At 49.6% G+C, this 17,253-nt stretch overlaps 1 protein-coding gene across 2 annotated transcripts in view; it reads left to right on the top strand.

Annotated features, from left to right (window-relative positions):
- The first annotated feature begins 848 nt into the window (after positions 1 to 848).
- Positions 849 to 17,253, top strand: part of ACAN (aggrecan) — a 28,077-nt gene continuing 11,672 nt past the window's right edge. For both annotated transcript variants that reach the window (XM_068409926.1, XM_068409925.1), the window contains exons 1-13: positions 849 to 918; positions 1,502 to 1,873; positions 3,175 to 3,349; positions 3,926 to 4,053; positions 4,657 to 4,950; positions 6,675 to 7,187; positions 7,694 to 7,868; positions 8,294 to 8,421; positions 8,543 to 8,836; positions 8,999 to 9,193; positions 10,388 to 11,178; positions 11,260 to 12,461; positions 12,582 to 13,858. In XM_068409926.1, the coding sequence (XP_068266027.1) occupies positions 849 to 918; positions 1,502 to 1,873; positions 3,175 to 3,349; positions 3,926 to 4,053; positions 4,657 to 4,950; positions 6,675 to 7,187; positions 7,694 to 7,868; positions 8,294 to 8,421; positions 8,543 to 8,836; positions 8,999 to 9,193; positions 10,388 to 11,178; positions 11,260 to 12,461; positions 12,582 to 13,858 (5,614 nt within the window). The remainder of the gene's footprint in view (positions 919 to 1,501; positions 1,874 to 3,174; positions 3,350 to 3,925; positions 4,054 to 4,656; positions 4,951 to 6,674; positions 7,188 to 7,693; positions 7,869 to 8,293; positions 8,422 to 8,542; positions 8,837 to 8,998; positions 9,194 to 10,387; positions 11,179 to 11,259; positions 12,462 to 12,581; positions 13,859 to 17,253) is intronic.

Genomic DNA, 17,253 nt, shown 5'->3' with positions numbered 1-17,253 from the left:
AACTTGAGCACTTGTGGCTATTTAAAATCCCATGATATTATATTGGATGATAATCCAGTTAGGATTAACTTAGTTGGCCTCCCTATATTGCTTCTGCCATTCAATGTCAGGAGGATGCTCCTTTCCTTTCCTAAAGTTTTCAGAAGCAAGTTGCTCTGACCAATTGAGGGATCCCAAGAGGATATTTTTATGGTGGAATTAAGATGCCCAGAATTGTATTCTGTGGATTTCTTGTATCAGTTCAGGATCTATTTGCAGTTAAGTCTATGTATGCTGTCAATGCAAGACTATTGAACCAAAGCGTTATAACCTTCGGCTTTTCCACCATCTGGGGGGCAGATTTCCCTTCAGAGCACTTTAAGGTATACAAAAAGCATCCAATCATTTGGCCCAAGAGTCAGTGCTGGCTTGAATGGAGGATGCTGGTGAGGGGCAGCACCTGTTCCGAGGTGAAGGCTTAGTTGATGTGATGGTCCCTCTTGAGTAAATACATCATAAGTGTGAAGATCTGTTGGAAAATTGCCTTTCTGCTCCACAGGGAAGATTGAATCACAAGAGAGAGAATGGAAGAGCAGTATAATAAGTGAGCTATAATAACACTTCAGTCTGTTGTACATAGCAAAGCATCTTATTTATTTGTCTCACAGACTCGTTTCCTGAAGCAAGAGGCACTTTGAGACAGCGTCCTTCCCCAAGGACTGTCTTTCATGGCCAGCCACATGTAGGAGGCTTAAGGGGCAGCTGAAAGCATCATGCTGCCCCGCAGCAGCATCCGCAGCACTCAACTCCCTGTGAACATACAGCTGCCATAAATCCTTTCTCCCTGTGTTGTTTCTTGCAGGTAAACTATGACCACTTTACTATTAGTGTTTGCATGTTTGCGAGTCATCACCGCAGCCATCTCTGTGGAGCTCTCAGGTACGTGCCCCAGGGTGGGGGAAAGTGGGGCTGAATGATGTGCTGCACTCTGGTCCCATCCCCGAGCATGGGCAGCTGCCAGAAATGAGTGTACCCAAGACCTGCTCTGTGTACACACAGGGCTCCTCTGTTTGGATGGCTGCTATGCCATAGCCTCTCACTGTTCTTGTGCTCAGGGAGCCAGGAAGATAGCTCCAGGCAAAGGCAAATTTAGGGGGAAACCAAGGGAATTTCAGCATTCCCCTTTTTAAACCCTATCAGGTGTGATCTCATATCGTGGGCAGCAGCTACATTGCAGCAGAGCCCTTCACGCCCTTCTTTCCTGCCTCCAGCACTGGTCCAAACCTCAAGACCAACACACCAGCACAACAACCAGCACAAGACCAACAACCAGCACAAGGGTCATGGTTGCAACTTCCCTTTCTGAAAGTTATTTTCAGCAGACTAGAGCAAAAAGGGTATGTCTAAATATATGGGTACAGGTTTGCAAAGCAGATAGAGGCACTGGAGTGTATGGAAGCACTGGATATTTTGGATTGAATGTGTTCTTGATGTAACCATTGCTTTGTTTGGGAACTGGCAGACAGTAGTGATGGCCTGGAAGTGAAGATACCTGAGCAGTCTCCCCTGCGTGTTGTCCTGGGAAGCTCCCTGAACATCCCCTGTTACTTCAACATCCCAGAGGAACAGGACACCAGTGCTCTGCTGACCCCACGGATCAAATGGAGCAAACTCTCAAACGGGACCGAAGTTGTCTTGCTAGTGGCCACCGGTGGGAAAATCCGGCTCAACACCGAGTACAGGGAGGCAATCTCTTTGCCCAACTACCCCGCCATCCCCACCGATGCCACCCTGGAAATCAAGGCGCTGAGATCCAACCACACTGGGATTTATCGCTGTGAAGTGATGTATGGGATTGAGGACAGGCAAGACACAATAGAGGTCCTAGTGAAAGGTGAGATCCTGCCCTTGCTCTTTCCTCTCAAGAACTTGCTGCCTGGCCTGGGCAGAAGAGAGGAAGAAATATATGATCAGAGGAGGTATTTCTCTCCCCATAGGTACAAACCTTTTCGGTCAGATCACAGATAAGGCCCTGGGCAGGTGAGAAGAAGCCATGGGCCAGGCATTTATTTTAGCAGGCTAGGACCAGACTAAACAAACCAGTAAAATGACTCATGGCAGAATATATGCAATAAAATGACTCTTCTGGCAGAAGATGAGTTACAGAGACAGCAAGACGACGTCCTTGGCAGGAGTGGTAACGCTGGGCTATTGCTCAGAGGGGTGAAGCTGGATCAGGGCTGTTATAAGACCTTCTATTTCTTCCAAGCATTTTAGGAGATGGGATGCCCTCAGCTGGAGAATTGGTTTGTTCTGGAAAAACTTTCCCCATAGTCTTGCAAAGCCCATCCTAGTAATAGGTGGATAAAATAAAGTTACATTTCCTACAAACCTTATCTTTATCGTGGTGTTTGCTTTCAGTGTAGGCCAGGGAGACAGCTTCCACTACAAGAGTTAACCAGCAGGTCTCTGCTGGTCGCATACACTGGAGTGTATATCTGATAGTGGAGGCTGGGAGCCCCCTCATTGCTTCCTGGTGAATCTTCCACTGAATGGTCCGCTCATGCCAGACCAGGCTGTACAGATAGCCATCCTTTGTACAGATCCCTGTTTATCAAAAAATACAGCTTAGATATGCTTTCAGCAGACCTGGAGATTTCAAGTGGATTTGCCTCTTGTTTCCCAGGTGTTTGTACTGTGGGTGACACTCTGCACCCTTGGTCCTGAGCAGGACTTTGAGGGGTTGCAGCTTTCAAACCTGCACAGCAGCACGGTCCCTGCTCTGCCCCACTGGCTGGTTTCTGGACCATGCATTTAAAACACTGCACAGAGCTGTATCAGGAAAGTATTGAGTCCTTCTGACGGTGATATAGCTCTGTGTTCTGGGAGATGGGTTTCCACCCAGTGTTCACACTACTATTCAGGTACTGGCTTTTAATGCACCGTGACATTGTTACAGCACCATGGGAGTGCAGTCGCTGTCCTAGGTCAGCAACGTGCTCCACAAGGTCCTGTGAAAGGAGCCCATCAAGTCACCCTTGGCTTGAGACGCTCAAATACAGACAATAAGCACAAATAGTTCATTGTTTCTAGTTGACATGTAGTACCTGTCCTTTGAATCCCTAACTTCTTTGGAGGGAAAGGGGCTGGTTCCTCTCTAGAAGATGTGTGAGTGATGGCCTTTGTGTTTTCCAGGCATCGTATTCCACTACAGAGCAATCTCCACGAGGTACACCTTGAACTTCGAGAAAGCAAAGCAGGCGTGTATCCAGAACAGCGCTGTCATTGCTACTCCAGAGCAGCTGCAAGCTGCCTACGAGGATGGGTACGAGCAGTGTGACGCTGGCTGGCTGGCTGATCAGACTGTCAGGTAATGAACAGTGGTGGGGAAAGGGAAGCCACAGCAGGGTCAGTAGGGAAGGGCTTCTGTAGTGAAGCCACCGACTGAAAGCAGTTGAGAAAATTGCTAAATAGCAGCTGTTGTAATTGCTGGTGTGCAGAGGGAGGTGGTGGGTTGCAAGCCATTGTCTGCCAGGGGGGAGTCTATAGTAGGAAAGCAGAGTGACCACTGTCCTTAGCTGGCGGTGATAGTTGGGTGGACAATGGCTTATGGCTTCATCCTGATCCTTCATCCTCCCTGGACAAAACAGATGCTATGTCAAGATGCACAAGTGTGGCTCAACCGTACCGAGCTGTACGTCCCCCACTGGGGAGGCACCTTGGCCTGATGGCCAAGCTGGGGAGCACCTTGGCTGGTGCTCCCAGGGACCTGCTGTGCTCAGGACCATCAGAGGGAGGGCAGGACAGCAGATCGTCCTTTCCCTTCCCCGTAACCTAGGAAAAAACACAAAGCGTCACGCTGCACAGTGTTCAGCAGCTCCCTCCCAGCCTCGCTGCGGCTGTCAGGGTCCTGCCCCCCTGCTCCTTATACACCCTCTCTCCCCAGGTACCCCATCCACTGGCCCCGGGAGCGCTGCTACGGCGACAAGGATGAATTTCCAGGAGTGAGGACATATGGTGTCCGTGAGCCAGATGAAACCTATGATGTTTACTGTTATGCAGAGCAAATGCAAGGTGATTCGGGGCTTTTATTGTTACTAGACACAGAAGCAAAGTTCTGATCATACCTAGACCAGACAAGAGTAAATACAGAGGCAAAGGGCCTAGAGGCAAGACAGGTTAAAGATGTCAAAGCACATACCCTAGCAAGGCCAGATGTTCTCTACAGTCTCTTTGTTAGACCTTGGACAGTTTTAATGTCAAATGACTAATGCAGTACAGAGGGTGGAGTTGGTCTAACCTCCACGAGAGGCCATGCCATCCTACGTGTCTCTGCTGTTCCGTTTGAGGGTGTGACATTAGGAGGTGTTCATCACCCGTGCTTGTGGTAGGGATCCTTTGAAATATTCACCATGTCAGAACTGAATTTGTCCTTTATCTTCCTCTTGCCTTGTGGCTCCAGCGGGTTTGGTGTGTTTTGCTCCAGCCTGTATTTGGTCCGTAAGGCTCCCTTTCTTCTGGTCTTTATGGACAGTCACCAACAAGGGGTTGCAGTTCAGCTGTAATACACAGGATTCTCCATCTTATCCAGACTCTCAGGAATGGGAAGGGGAAAGAAAGGGAATTGGGATTAAGTTCTACAGCTAATTCCTGTACTAATGGATGGTGTGACTGCAGGTAAAGTCTTCTATGCCACCACCCCCGAGAAGTTCACCTTCCAAGAAGCTTTTGACAAATGCCGCAGCTTGGGAGCCCGTTTGGCCACCACAGGAGAGCTGTACTTGGCCTGGAAGGATGGCATGGACATGTGCAGCGCAGGCTGGCTGGCTGATCGCAGCGTCCGCTACCCCATTTCCAGAGCACGGCCCAACTGCGGAGGAAACCTGGTGGGCGTGCGGACAGTGTACCTGTACGTCAACCAAACGGGGTACCCTCACCCCGACTCTCGCTACGATGCCATCTGCTATAGTGGTGAGTGCCTTGGGGCTGTGGGACCAAGCAAGGTGTCTCTACACATCAGCAAGCAGGAGCTCCCTGGCCAGAGCTAACCTCTTGCTTCTTTATTTAAAAAAAAAAAAAGAAACATGGGGGGAAAGCAGGTTTGGCAAAGGACTTAGTCCCTCGTTCATGTCAGGTAGGAAGCAGATCCAGAAAGAGCACAGATGCCCCCTGCACAGGGGGCCTCTGAGGAGGTGGGTGTAACACAGCGCTCTTCTCTCCAGTCCTCCCCACACCTTCCAACTTTGGTAGCTCTCCAGGAGATACGAAGCAGAGCTCAGGTGCTTCATGTGCAAGACTTTGAATGCTGGAGACGGAAGAGAAGGAAAAAGAGATCTGACCCTGAAGGTGTGTGTGGTACAGACACGTGCCTGAGTTTCCATGCTGGGATAAATCAGAGACTGCAGCAGTCTCCAACGATCAGAAACAGGGCAAAATTGCACCTAGGAAGTCGAGAGCATCCCAGCTACTCCCCCTTTCTTCTGACTGCACTCTTCTCCCTGCAGCAAGAAGGGGGCAAAGCACAGTGGTATATGGTCTATTCAGGACAACCAGAGGCTAACATTCAAATAGGATTGCCATCTTTACAAAAATAACAATATTTTAAAATATGTTTTGAAACCCCTTTGATACAGACCTATTGTGCCCAGATGCATGCATCATCAGTGTGTCAGGAGGCCCTGTAAAACCTCCCAGGCCCCTTGGATTTCTCCAGCTATATGGCCAAGCTAAAGACTGGTCTACCAAGCCGCAGTCTTCTGGTTATATCAGGGTTTGCATCTGAAACTGCTGAGTACAGCCAGTCCTTGTCTGAGCATCTCTAATTCTCTGAATCCCTTGAGTTCATTTTAGGTACTGGCTAAAATGAACTAACAGAAAAACGGAATTGGAAATAAATAGAGCAGGGAAAGCAGTATTAGGGGAAAAGTCTGACGGTGTCTCATTATCTCTCCCTCCACAGCTGAGACCTGCCTCACTGCATATCCAAGATTTCTCATCACTCCCTCACCTGCCCAGTTCTGCTTATGCTGCTCTTTAAACGACCATCCTTGCTGTAGGATGACCTGCTCAGTGGCATGTTAAGCACGTTCTCCTACAGCCAGGGACATGATGAGCAAAAAAGTGATTGAGGAGGGGAAAGATAGGAGTTGTTTGAATGTATTTAGTACAGATGGAGTTAGCATGCTTATATGTGGTGAGCTCTTAAGTCCTCGCCTGGGTAGAGCAGACAGAGACGGTGATCCTGGTGAGACTTCATGCATTGAGTGTGAGGATCCAGTTGTCTTTCTCCCACGTCTCAGACCTTCTGTGGAGGTTATCCAAGCTCCCCTGCTTCCCTCCGGCCACCTTAACTTCCTTGCAGCAGGCACTAGAGGTCAGTGCAGACTTGGATATGGGCAAGGTGTTCCTGGGACGGAGAGCTGGGAGGAGAGCAGGGAAGGTCGTCTCTGATCGTACCAGTTGTTGAGCATGTGGTGGCTCATTGCCTCTAGCTCAGGAACATGCCCTCCGTGCTGGGTGTTATAGAGAGCCAGAGTGGAGGAAGGAAAACCATGTGTTTTACAAGAGCATCATGATTTCCCTGCTCCTCTCAGGGCTGGCAAACACTCAGTTTCTTCTTGGAGGCAGCACCAGCACAGTACACCTTGCTAGACTGACCACTTCCCCTCTGACCACTGCTTTGTCTCCTGATGTAGGGGACGATGTTGAGACTCTGGTCCCAGGGCAGTTCATCGACGAGAGAGGAAGCGAGCTGGGCAGCGCCTTCACTGTCCAGACCGTCACCCAGACTGAAGTGGAGCTACCTCTGCCCCGCAACGCCACGGAGGAGGAGGCCCGTGGCAGCATCGCCACCCTGGAGCCCATCGAGATCACAGCCACCGCCACTGAGCTGTACGAGGGCTTCACCGTCCTGCCTGATCTCTTCACCACCGGTGTTACAGTAGAGACAACTGCCCCAGAGGAGGAGAACGTGACCAGGAGGGATGTCACAGGGGTGTGGGCTGTACCTGAAGAGGTCACCACCATAGCCTTAGGCACTGCCATCACCACCGGAACAGCAGAGGTGAGCTCGGTGGAAGAGGCCGTGGGGGTGACTGCCACACCAGGACTAGAGTCTGCCTCAGTGTTCACAGTGGAAGATCAGCTTGTGCGAGTGACAGCAGCACCCGGTGTCGGTCTCCTCCCCGAGCAGCCCATCTCCCCCACGGGTAAGTCACCAGGACTCTCAGAAGCCTGAAGATCAGTATCTCCTAGAGGTAACCATTCATCTGAAAACAGGCTGAGCTGCTGCTGTCACAGAGGGCATCCACATCCCTGAAGGTGGGCAGGCCTGTTTGGGGTCAGGAACAGGCTGAGTGCCTCTACTACGGTAGGACAGGAGGGGTGAGGAGGAGGCTGTGGGCCACCACATCATCTGCTGAAAAGGGCTCAGCTGGCTGATGCTTGGGGCTGCCATGGTCGCACTCTGCATTCCCATGTGCATCTGGCTTCAGGGAAGGGGAAAGTCAAGGTAGGAAGATCCTAGAGGAGGGCTAAAGAGATCCCCAGAACATCACTCTTGATGGCAGCAGAGCTCAATGAATGAGGCATCTCCATCAAAGTGGGTTTGACAGGCACTGGTCCTTGCTCTGTTGGGAAGACGCTTTCCGGTCACGCATCTTGGTGGAGCAGGGGTCCAGTATCTGCTGTCTCACCACAGCTGCTCTTCCCCCAGGTGTGGTGTTTCACTACCGCGCTGCCACCAGCAGATATGCCTTCTCCTTCGTCCAAGCCCAGCAGGCCTGTCTGGGGAACAACGCAGTTATCGCCACTCCTGAACAGCTCCAGGCTGCCTATGAGGCTGGCTTTGACCAGTGCGATGCCGGCTGGCTGCGGGACCAGACAGTCAGGTAAAACTATATTGACTTGGGGAAGACACCTCTCAAAATGACTATTCAGCCATTAAATTGAGGCTTCACTCTGGTCTGTCCTGCTGCTCTGCTCATCAGCATCTAAACCTTTCCTGACCTAAGGTTGTCTCCAGGCCATGATATCTAGTGGCCAATAGACCAGTTCTTCTCAACCTGACCTACCTCTGTCCTAATCTGTGCATACATCCTGCAGCGGTGAGCTCCCCGCACGTGTAGGAAGAGTGTAGGAATGTTTGTATTCATTGCCTCAAGCTGTAAGTCGACTTGTTTCCAAGTCACACTGTGGGCTCTGAGCACCTCTAACGGTGAAGGGTTCGTGTCCTGCTCCCAAGCACACTGAGATTCTTCAGTCGAGCATACATAAGGCTGACCTTGGGTTACCTCCTCTCTTCCTCTTTTGGTAGGTATCCCATTGTGAATCCCCGAAGTAACTGCGTAGGAGACAAAGAGAACTCTCCGGGTGTGCGGTCGTACGGCATGCGCCCGGCCTCGGAGACCTACGATGTGTACTGCTACATCGATAGGCTCAAGGGTATGTTCTCCCCTTTCCTCTGGGCACTGCTGTGGAGCAAAACTGTGCTTCACAACTCCACATCTGCGTGTGCGTGGGTGGGATGCAGGGACTCACGCCTGTTTTCTCTCCCACCCCTCAGGCGAGGTGTTCTTTGCAACCCAGCCAGAGCAGTTCACCTTCCCAGAAGCTCAGCAGTACTGTGAGAGCCAAAATGCCACACTGGCCTCTGTTGGCCAACTCCACGCTGCCTGGAAGCAGGGCCTGGACAGATGCTATGCTGGCTGGTTAGCTGATGGCAGCCTCCGCTATCCCATCGTGAGCCCCCGTCCCGCCTGCGGGGGGGATGCTCCTGGTGTGAGAACCGTCTACCAGCACTACAACCAGACAGGCTTTCCTGACCCGCTGTCCCGGCATCACGCCTTCTGCTTCAGAGGTACCCTCCCACCCCTTGCAGGGCTTGTAGACAGATCTCCTTGGGGAAGGGGATTTCACGAGGGAGGCTGGGCACGTCAGGGTGGCAGTTTGGGCAAAGCACTTGACCAGCATCTTGAACTGTGGATTTTTGGAAACTCCCTCTAATACCCTTTTTTTCCAGCTCTGCCACCTGCGGAGGAGGAGGGGGTCACCTCGTTCTTTGAAGAAGATGTGCTGGCAACCCAAGTGATCCCTGGAGTGGAGGGGGTACCCTCTGGGGAGGAGGCAACGGTGGAGACAGAGTTTGCCACTCAACCCGAGAATCAGACAGCCTGGGGGACAGAGGTCTTTCCAACCGACGTGTCTCTGCGCTCAGGTGGGTCAGAGCTTCCCCATCTTCTGGGTCACACTTGGCTGGTGTTGTGGGGTTGGGACGCTCCCAGAATAAATAGGTTGTGTCCTTACTGAAGGGGACTCCCTCTAAATCCAGACAATTATCACCATATTAGCAAAGTCTGAGGCTGTGCACACAGGTACCATAGGAGGAGCTACACATGTATATTCTTAAACTTTTATCTAGGACTGCACTAAATGACCAGCCATCCTGCCAGGCTGCAGACCAGCACACACAGCACTGCCAGGGCACCTTACAAAACACATTGCTGTATATCCAGGTTGGGGAAGGCAGGCTGGAAACAGATCTCAGACCATGCCTTTCAGGGAGGACAGAGCTGCAGCGTGGTCAGAGCAGCACCAAACTTTTTCTCTTCCACATGTTATCTCCAAGGAAGCAGTAGCTTGATTGTGGCACCTGGGAATTGATGTCACTGTTGCCATCATTGTGTGTCAAAGATTATATATTATGTATGATTATATATTATATATTATGTCAATGATTATATATTATAAGGGAGTGGAACATCTCCCTTATGAGGAGAGGCTGAGGGAGCTGGGTCTCTTTAGCTTGGAGAAGAGGAGACTGAGGGGTGACCTCATTAATGTTTATAAATATGTAAAGGGCAAGTGTCAAGAAGATGGAGCCAGGCTCTTCTCAGTGACATCCCTTGACAGAACAAGGGGCAATGGGTGCAAGCTGGAACACAGGAGGTTCCACTTAAATTTGAGGAAAAACTTCTTTACGGTGAGGGTGACTGAACACTGGAACAGGCTGCCCAGAGAGGTTGTGGAGTCTCCTTCTCTGGAGACATTCAAAACCCGCCTGGACGCGTTCCTGTGTGATATGGTCTAGGCAATCCTGCCCCGGCAGGGGGATTGGACTAGATGATCTTTCGAGGTCCCTTCCAATCCCTAACATTCTGTGATTCTGTGATTCTGTGATTCTGTGATGTCAGTTTCCCAGAGATATATCATCTACATTTATTTAAGATATAAAGTCCACTTAGAAATTTGAAGGGACCAAATTATTTCTGCAAACACATAGGACTTTGTGTCTTTATCCCAAAGGTATCAGTTTGGAGGTAAAGTCAATCAGGAAATTAACAGCTTCTTTAAAACAATTTAGTAAATAATTTTCCTATCTTCCTCTCTTTGTTCACTCTTTCTTTTCCAGTGAGTCCATCTGCTTTTCCTCCAGCTACCATAACACCAGAGGAAACAAGTACCGATGTCTCCGTCAGCGAAGTGTCAGGCGAGGTGACTGAGTCTGGAGAGCATCAAGTCAGTGGTGAATCTTCAGCATCTGGGTGGGTATCTGGAGCCCCAGATGCAAGTGGAGAACCAACTTCTGGAGTTTTTGAACTTAGTGGAGAACACTCAGGGATCGGAGAAAGTGGATTACCATCGGTAGACCTGCATACCAGTGGCTTTCTACCTGGAGAAAGTGGGCTACCCTCAGGGGACCTGAGTGGGGTGACTTCTGGCATTGTTGACATCAGTGGTCTACCTTCTGCAGAGGAAGATGTATCAGTGTTTGCTTCAAGGATACCAGAGGTTGGTGGGATGCCATCTGGAGTGGAAAGCAGTGGGCTGCCTTCTGGATTTAGTGGAGATATCTCTGGCACTGAGCTAGTCAGTGGCGTGTCGTCTGGAGAGGAAAGTGGACTCACTTCTGGTTTTCCTACTGTGTCTCTTGTGGATACCACGTTGGTTGAAGTTGTCACAACAGTGCCAGAACGGCGAGAGGAGGGAAAAGGATCCATCGGAGTCAGCGGTGAAGGAGACCTGTCAGGGTTGCCATCCACTGAGTGGGACACCAGTGGCGGAGCCCAAGGGTTGCCCTCAGGAGTTGAGCTCAGCGGGGAGCCCTCCGGAGTGCCTGAGCTCAGCGGGGAGCCTTCTGGGGTGCCTGAGCTCAGCGGGGAGCCCTCTGGAGGGCCTGAGCTCAGCGGGGAGCCTTCTGGGGTGCCTGAGTTCAGCGGGGAGCCCTCCGGAGGGCCTGAGCTCAGCGGGGAGCCTTCTGGGGTGCCTGAGTTCAGCGGGGAGCCCTCCGGAGGGCCTGAGCTCAGCGGGGAGCCTTCTGGGGTGCCTGAGCTCAGCGGGGAGCCCTCCGGAGGGCCTGAGCTCAGCGGTTTGCCCTCAGGACTGGATGTCAGTGGAGAACCATCTGGAACTCATGAGGTCAGTGGCCTGGTGGACCTAAGCGGCCTTACTTCTGGTATCGATGGAAGTGGTGAGGCCTCAGGCGTTACTTTTGTAGATGTCAGTTTGGAGGAAGTAACAACAACCCCCTCAATTACGGGAGCAGAAGCAAAAGAGATTTTGGAAATCAGTGGATTGCCTTCAGGAGGTGAAGACATTTCAGGCATGGTGTCTGGGAGTTTAGACATCAGTGGTCAGCCTTCTGGGCATGTAGACTTTGGTGGGAGTGTTTCTGGAGTGCCTGAGATGAGCGGATATCCCAGTGGAGTGATTGATAGCAGTGGAGAAGTCTCTGGAGTTGATGTCACCAGTGGCCTACTGTCTGGAGAGGAAAGTGGACTCACCTCTGGCTTTCCCACGGTCTCTCTTGTGGATACCACTTTGGTGGAAGTTGTAACACAGACATCAGTTGCACAAGAGGTGGGAGAAGGGCCATCCGGGATGATAGAGGTCAGTGGATTTCCTTCTGGAGACAGAGGATTATCTGGAGAAGGGTCTGGAGCTGTGGAGACTAGCGGCTTTCCTTCTGGGACAGGAGATTTCAGTGGAGAGCCTTCCGGGATCCCGTACATCAGTGGAGACATTTCTGGAGCTACAGATCTAAGTGGACAATCTTCAGCAGTGACTGATATTAGTGGGGAGGCCTCAGGGCTTCCAGAAGTCACTTTAGTCACTTCTGATTTAGTAGAAGTTGTGACAAGACCAACAGTATCACAGGAACTGGGTGGGGAAACAACTGTCACATTTCCCTACAGTTTTGGGCCAAGTGGTGAGGCCTCTGCATCTGGTGAACCAAGTGGGGAGACATCTGCATTGTCAGAAAGTGGTATAGAAACATCAACAACTTATGAAATCAGTGGTGAAACATCTGCATTTCCTGAAACTAGTGTAGAAACATCCACAATTCATGAAATCAGTGGGGAAACATCTGCATTTCCTGAAACTAGTGTAGAAACATCCACAATTCATGAAATCAGTGGGGAGACATCTGCATTTCCTGAATTTAGCATAGAAACATCAACAATTCAAGAAATCAGTGGGGAAACATCTGCATTTCCTGAAATTAGAATAGAAACATCCACAAGTCAAGAAGCCAGGGGTGAAACATCTGGCTATCCTGAAATCATCATAGAAACACCCACAGTTCAAGAAGTAAGTGGGGAAACCTCTGCGTTTCCCGAAAGTAGCACAGAAACATCCACAATACAAGAAATCAGTGGGGAAACATCTGCATTTCCTGAAATTAGAATAGAAACATCCACCATTCAAGACATCAGTGGGGAAACGTCTGCATTTCCTGAAATTAGAATAGAAACATTCACAAGTCAAGAGGCCAGGGGTGAAACATCTGGCTATCCCGAAATTAGAATAGAAACATCCACAGTCCATGAAACCAGTGGTGAAACATCTGCCTTTCCTGAAATTAGCATAGAAACTTCAACAGTCCATGAAATCAGTGGAGAAACATCTGCATTTCCTGAAATTATCATAGAAACTTCCACAGTCCGTGAAATTAGTGGGGAAAGTTCTGCATTTCCTGAAATTAGAATAGAAACATCCACAAATCAAGAAGCCAGGGGTGAAACATCTGGCTATCCTGCAATTAGCATAGAAACACCCACAGTCCATGAAATGAGTGGGGAAACATCTGCCTTTCCTGAAATCAGCATAGAAACTTCGATGGTCCACGAAATCAGTGGGGAAACATCTGCATTTCCTGAAATTAGAATAGAAACATCCACAAGTCAAGAAGGCAGGGGCGAAACATCTGCCTTTCCTAAGATTAGCATAGAAACTTCTACAGTCCACGAAATCAGTGGAGAAACATCTGCATTCCCTGAAATTAGCATAGAAACACCAACAAACCAAGAAGCTAGGGGTGAGACATCTGCTTATCCTGAAATTAGCATAGAAACATCAACAGTTCAAGAAGTAAGTGGGGAAAACTCTGCGTTTCCTGAAATTAGAATGGAAACATCCACAAGTCAAGAAGCCCAGGGTGAAACATCTGCATTTCCTGAGATTAGCATAGCAACATCCACAGTCCACGAAACCAGTGGAGAAACATCCGCATTGCCTGCTGCTAACGTCAAAACAGCTGCCATGTCTTTGGCCAGTGGTGAGCCTGCTGGTGCTCCCAACGAGAAGGAAATTCCTGGCGCAACATCTGGAGCTGTGACACACTTGGTTGCAGGTGTTTCAGGGGAAGCCTCTGTCCCAGACATTGTAATTAGTACCAGTACTCCAGATGTTGAACCAATACAGGGACCCAGGAATCCTGAAGAGGCTCAGCTCGAAATAGAGCCCTCCCCTCCCGCAGTGTCAGGACAAGAGATGGAGACAGCTGTTGTTCTAGACAATCCTCATCTGCTGGCCACCACTACTGCTGCCCTGCCTCAAGTCTCACAAGAAGCAATAGACGCATTAGGACCCACTACAGAAGGTACTGTCTTCTCCTCGTGTGGAAGGGAACACGCTATGGAGAGGGGGGGGAGGGAGGGGGTATAGCTGTCACATTTTGCTTCTTCTACAGCAGAAAACACTAACACAGAAGCAGCCTTGAGCAAAATATTACTGTGGTGGGAAGCCATAAATATGTGCGGTTTTCCACGGGTCATGTACAAAAGCTTCTGTCTTAACAAATGATAGTCTGCGTTTGGGCAGGTAATGCAATTATCCAGCCAGCATAACCGCATCCTCAGAAGCCTCCTGGACCTCTCTCCTGCCTGCCCACGGCAATTACATGCCCCTGGGGAGAGTAACAGAGGACCAGTTTGAGGGAAGCACCAGGAGATGCATATCTGGCCTTCCCCCACTGCACTGTAGCAGTAGGCATCAGCCACTCCTCTGAATTGCTGCTCCTGGTGGACGTGGCTGCACTCCAGCCATGGTGAGCAGCACGGTGGAGCTGGCACCTGCCAGGAAAGCGAGAGAGGCATCGTCTGCTTGTGCCCCCCGGGGTACCCAAGTGATCGCTGGGACACAGGTGAGGTCTCCCCTCTGTGCTGCCAGAGGTGGGGGCTCAAAAAAGAGTATTCTGTGAGCGGTCATTGAGAGTCGCTGTGACCAGACTCCCGGGTGTGATATAGCTGGGGAAGGCACTAGGGCATTCATGTCCCCTCTGAAATTGTTCTTAGTCATTGCTATAATCTAGAGAAAACAACGGTTTTTTCTTCTCATGTGGAAACAAGAGCAAAAACGGCTCCACCCGTCAGAGACTTCCACGCTGGCAAGTGGATGCAGCTGAGAAGTTGGATAAGACAGGCTGCAAGTCTCTGTCCTGTTTTGTTTCTCTTTCCATGATATATTGACTTGCTGCCTGTATCCCCGAGAGTTTCATAGCACTTGCTCCAGAGTGGGAAGCTGGCCATCAGCAGCTTTGCAGTGCTGAGGGGTAAGAGGCAAAGCAAGCCAGCTGGGGACAGAAAAATCACTGCTCTCGGCATCATCTGTGCCAAGTGCGATGTTTGCATCGGGCGAACTGCTCCGGTCCCTGTGGCACAGAGCGTGATCGCCCTCTGGTCTGCGTCTTCTGCTGCTCTCTGCAGCTAGAATGGGCTAAATGTGTGAGACGGTGCTCACAGCATTGTAACCTTTTGTCAGCTCTGCTGATAGATGCCCTTCCTTCCACCCTGCCCCTTCTTGGTGTTTTAGTGCTCTGTCTTTGGTAGGACCCCTTGCTGCCAAGTACAAACTGACACAATATTTAAATCTGAATAACCATTTATGGTGAAAACACTCCGCTGGCTTTCTGATGAGCATCCCCCGAGCAGCGCTCACATGCTGTTAAGGCATTGGGATAATACAATGAGAAGAAAATGAGATGGGACGCTGTTGTGCTTGCTGGTGACTGCTTCTTGGCCAAGGGAGGAGCCCGGTCCTGATTACACAGGATGTCCCGTGACATCGCTGGCCACAGCTTGGTTTCACTTTGCTGCAATCAGGAGCAGGCTCCTGGGGGCAGATTGTGTTTCAAAACCATCAGTGCGTGTGCTGTTGTATGAAGGTCCCACATACGCTCAGTTCTCAATGGGTCGCACGTTCATGTAGGACACATTGCTTATATGTGGTACAAAATGTACCACATAGAGATTTGCTCAGTTCCTTCTAGCAAAAGAAATATTAATCCCACTCCCTTCCCACATTACCTCATGAACTGCTTCTTTTTGGTTAATTTACACCATTCAGCATAGGTAGCTCTGGACTCAGGAAGGGTCTGTAAGTGCAGGGCTTTTTGAAGCTCAGCCTGGTTTCTAACTTCATTTCCATCCCCAAAGTGTTTCGAATGAGTCACTGCATTTCCCTCTGTGTCAAATCTCTCCCTCTGAGAAAACAGGTAATCACAAACCTTTGTTCAGTCCTGCTCGTAACACATTTGAGGTCCTGTCTGTCTCTGCTGAGCAGCTGCACAGCGGATGCTGCAGGCGTGGGTGAGGGCAGGTCAGCGGGGTTGTTCCTGCAGCACTGGTCCAGCCTGGCACGGTGTCCAGGGCTTGTCAGGGTGCTGCAGGAATTACACACCTAAAAGCCCTCCTTGCACACCTACTGGGCTCTGCTTTTGGGCCATGCCTGCTGCCACGTCCAAGCCTGAAGACAAAAACAAGTCAGCAAAGGCAGGGTTGAGGGGAAGGAAGGAAACTAGTCAGTGAGGCTCAGGAAAAAAAAAAAAAAATTAAAAAAAATATTGGCCCTAAAGTATGGTTTTATTTCACTGATTTTTCTTTTTATAAATTACCCACAAGGCGACTGCCAGATTCTTCGGAGCGTTTGTTAGCCAACATTCTTGTGAAGTATTTTGAAAGAAAACCATGTGTTCAGCAGCTCATGTGTGAAGAAGCTTTAAAAATGTTCTGAAATTGGAACATGTTGTGTATTTGAGAGACACAGAGATGATGATGTAGCAGCTGGGGTTTCTTAGCAGGTGACAGGGAGAGGTAAGCGACGACTGCATGAAGTTTAATTGTAGACTGTACAAATATAAACTAGAGATGGGCTTGAGTACATGTGTGTGGCTGGTGCTCCCACCAGGGAAGATATTTTAGGGTAAAACTTGTCTTTTTATTGGTAAGCTTCTTCACTATGGTGTCCCTATAGGGTTAAACACAGTCCTGGTCATGGTCTGAAGGAAGCTCATCCAGGTGGCAAGAAAGTGTATTGACCATGAACTTACAAAACCCCTCCAACAAGGCAAACTTCTTCTAGAGAATTAGAGCAAAGTGATGACAAAAGAAGAAAAAAAAAAAAAAAGGAAAAATAATCACAGATTTCCTTTTTTGGGTTCTTACTCTTTACAGTACTCTGGGGATTGTGAATATGCAAAGTCTACAAGGAAGAACCATATGCTGGAACCCAAAATGCTATTTCCCATGTTGTGGCTGCCTTTTACCTGAAGCATCCCAGTCTTGAAATTTAGCTCTTGCAAAAAGATCAGTTCTAATATCTGTGCCTTGTGCTGTGCTCAGTTTTTAGGATGTAATGGATGCCCACTAAGTGCAATTAATTTTGACTAACATTAAAGCACGGGTGAAGCTAGCTCAGCTTACAGAAGGAGCTGAGTGAGGAGCAGGGAGGCATGTGGCTGTTGCCCTCTTGTCTTGTCATTGAAGGGTTCCAGTTAGGTCCAGCAGCCTTTTTAGTGGGATGATTTACGAAGAATCGTATTTTTCTTCTCTGCTGTAGCCTCTACTTCTTTCCAAAAGCCAGAACCAGAAGCACAAGAAGACAGAAGGTTAACACTTGGAACACCAGTATTTTTTAGTATTTAACCAAATTGAAGGCTACGCATGCACATGCCTTTAGTCAGCAGTTTGATTCCTCTGCAAGGACAGGAACCCCACA

This window comes from Nyctibius grandis, chromosome 11 (genome assembly GCF_013368605.1).
Source record: "Nyctibius grandis isolate bNycGra1 chromosome 11, bNycGra1.pri, whole genome shotgun sequence".
Lineage (NCBI taxonomy): Eukaryota > Metazoa > Chordata > Aves > Nyctibiiformes > Nyctibiidae > Nyctibius > Nyctibius grandis.
Note: the sequence above shows the minus strand (reverse complement) of the source record. Positions and strands in the feature narration are given on the sequence as shown.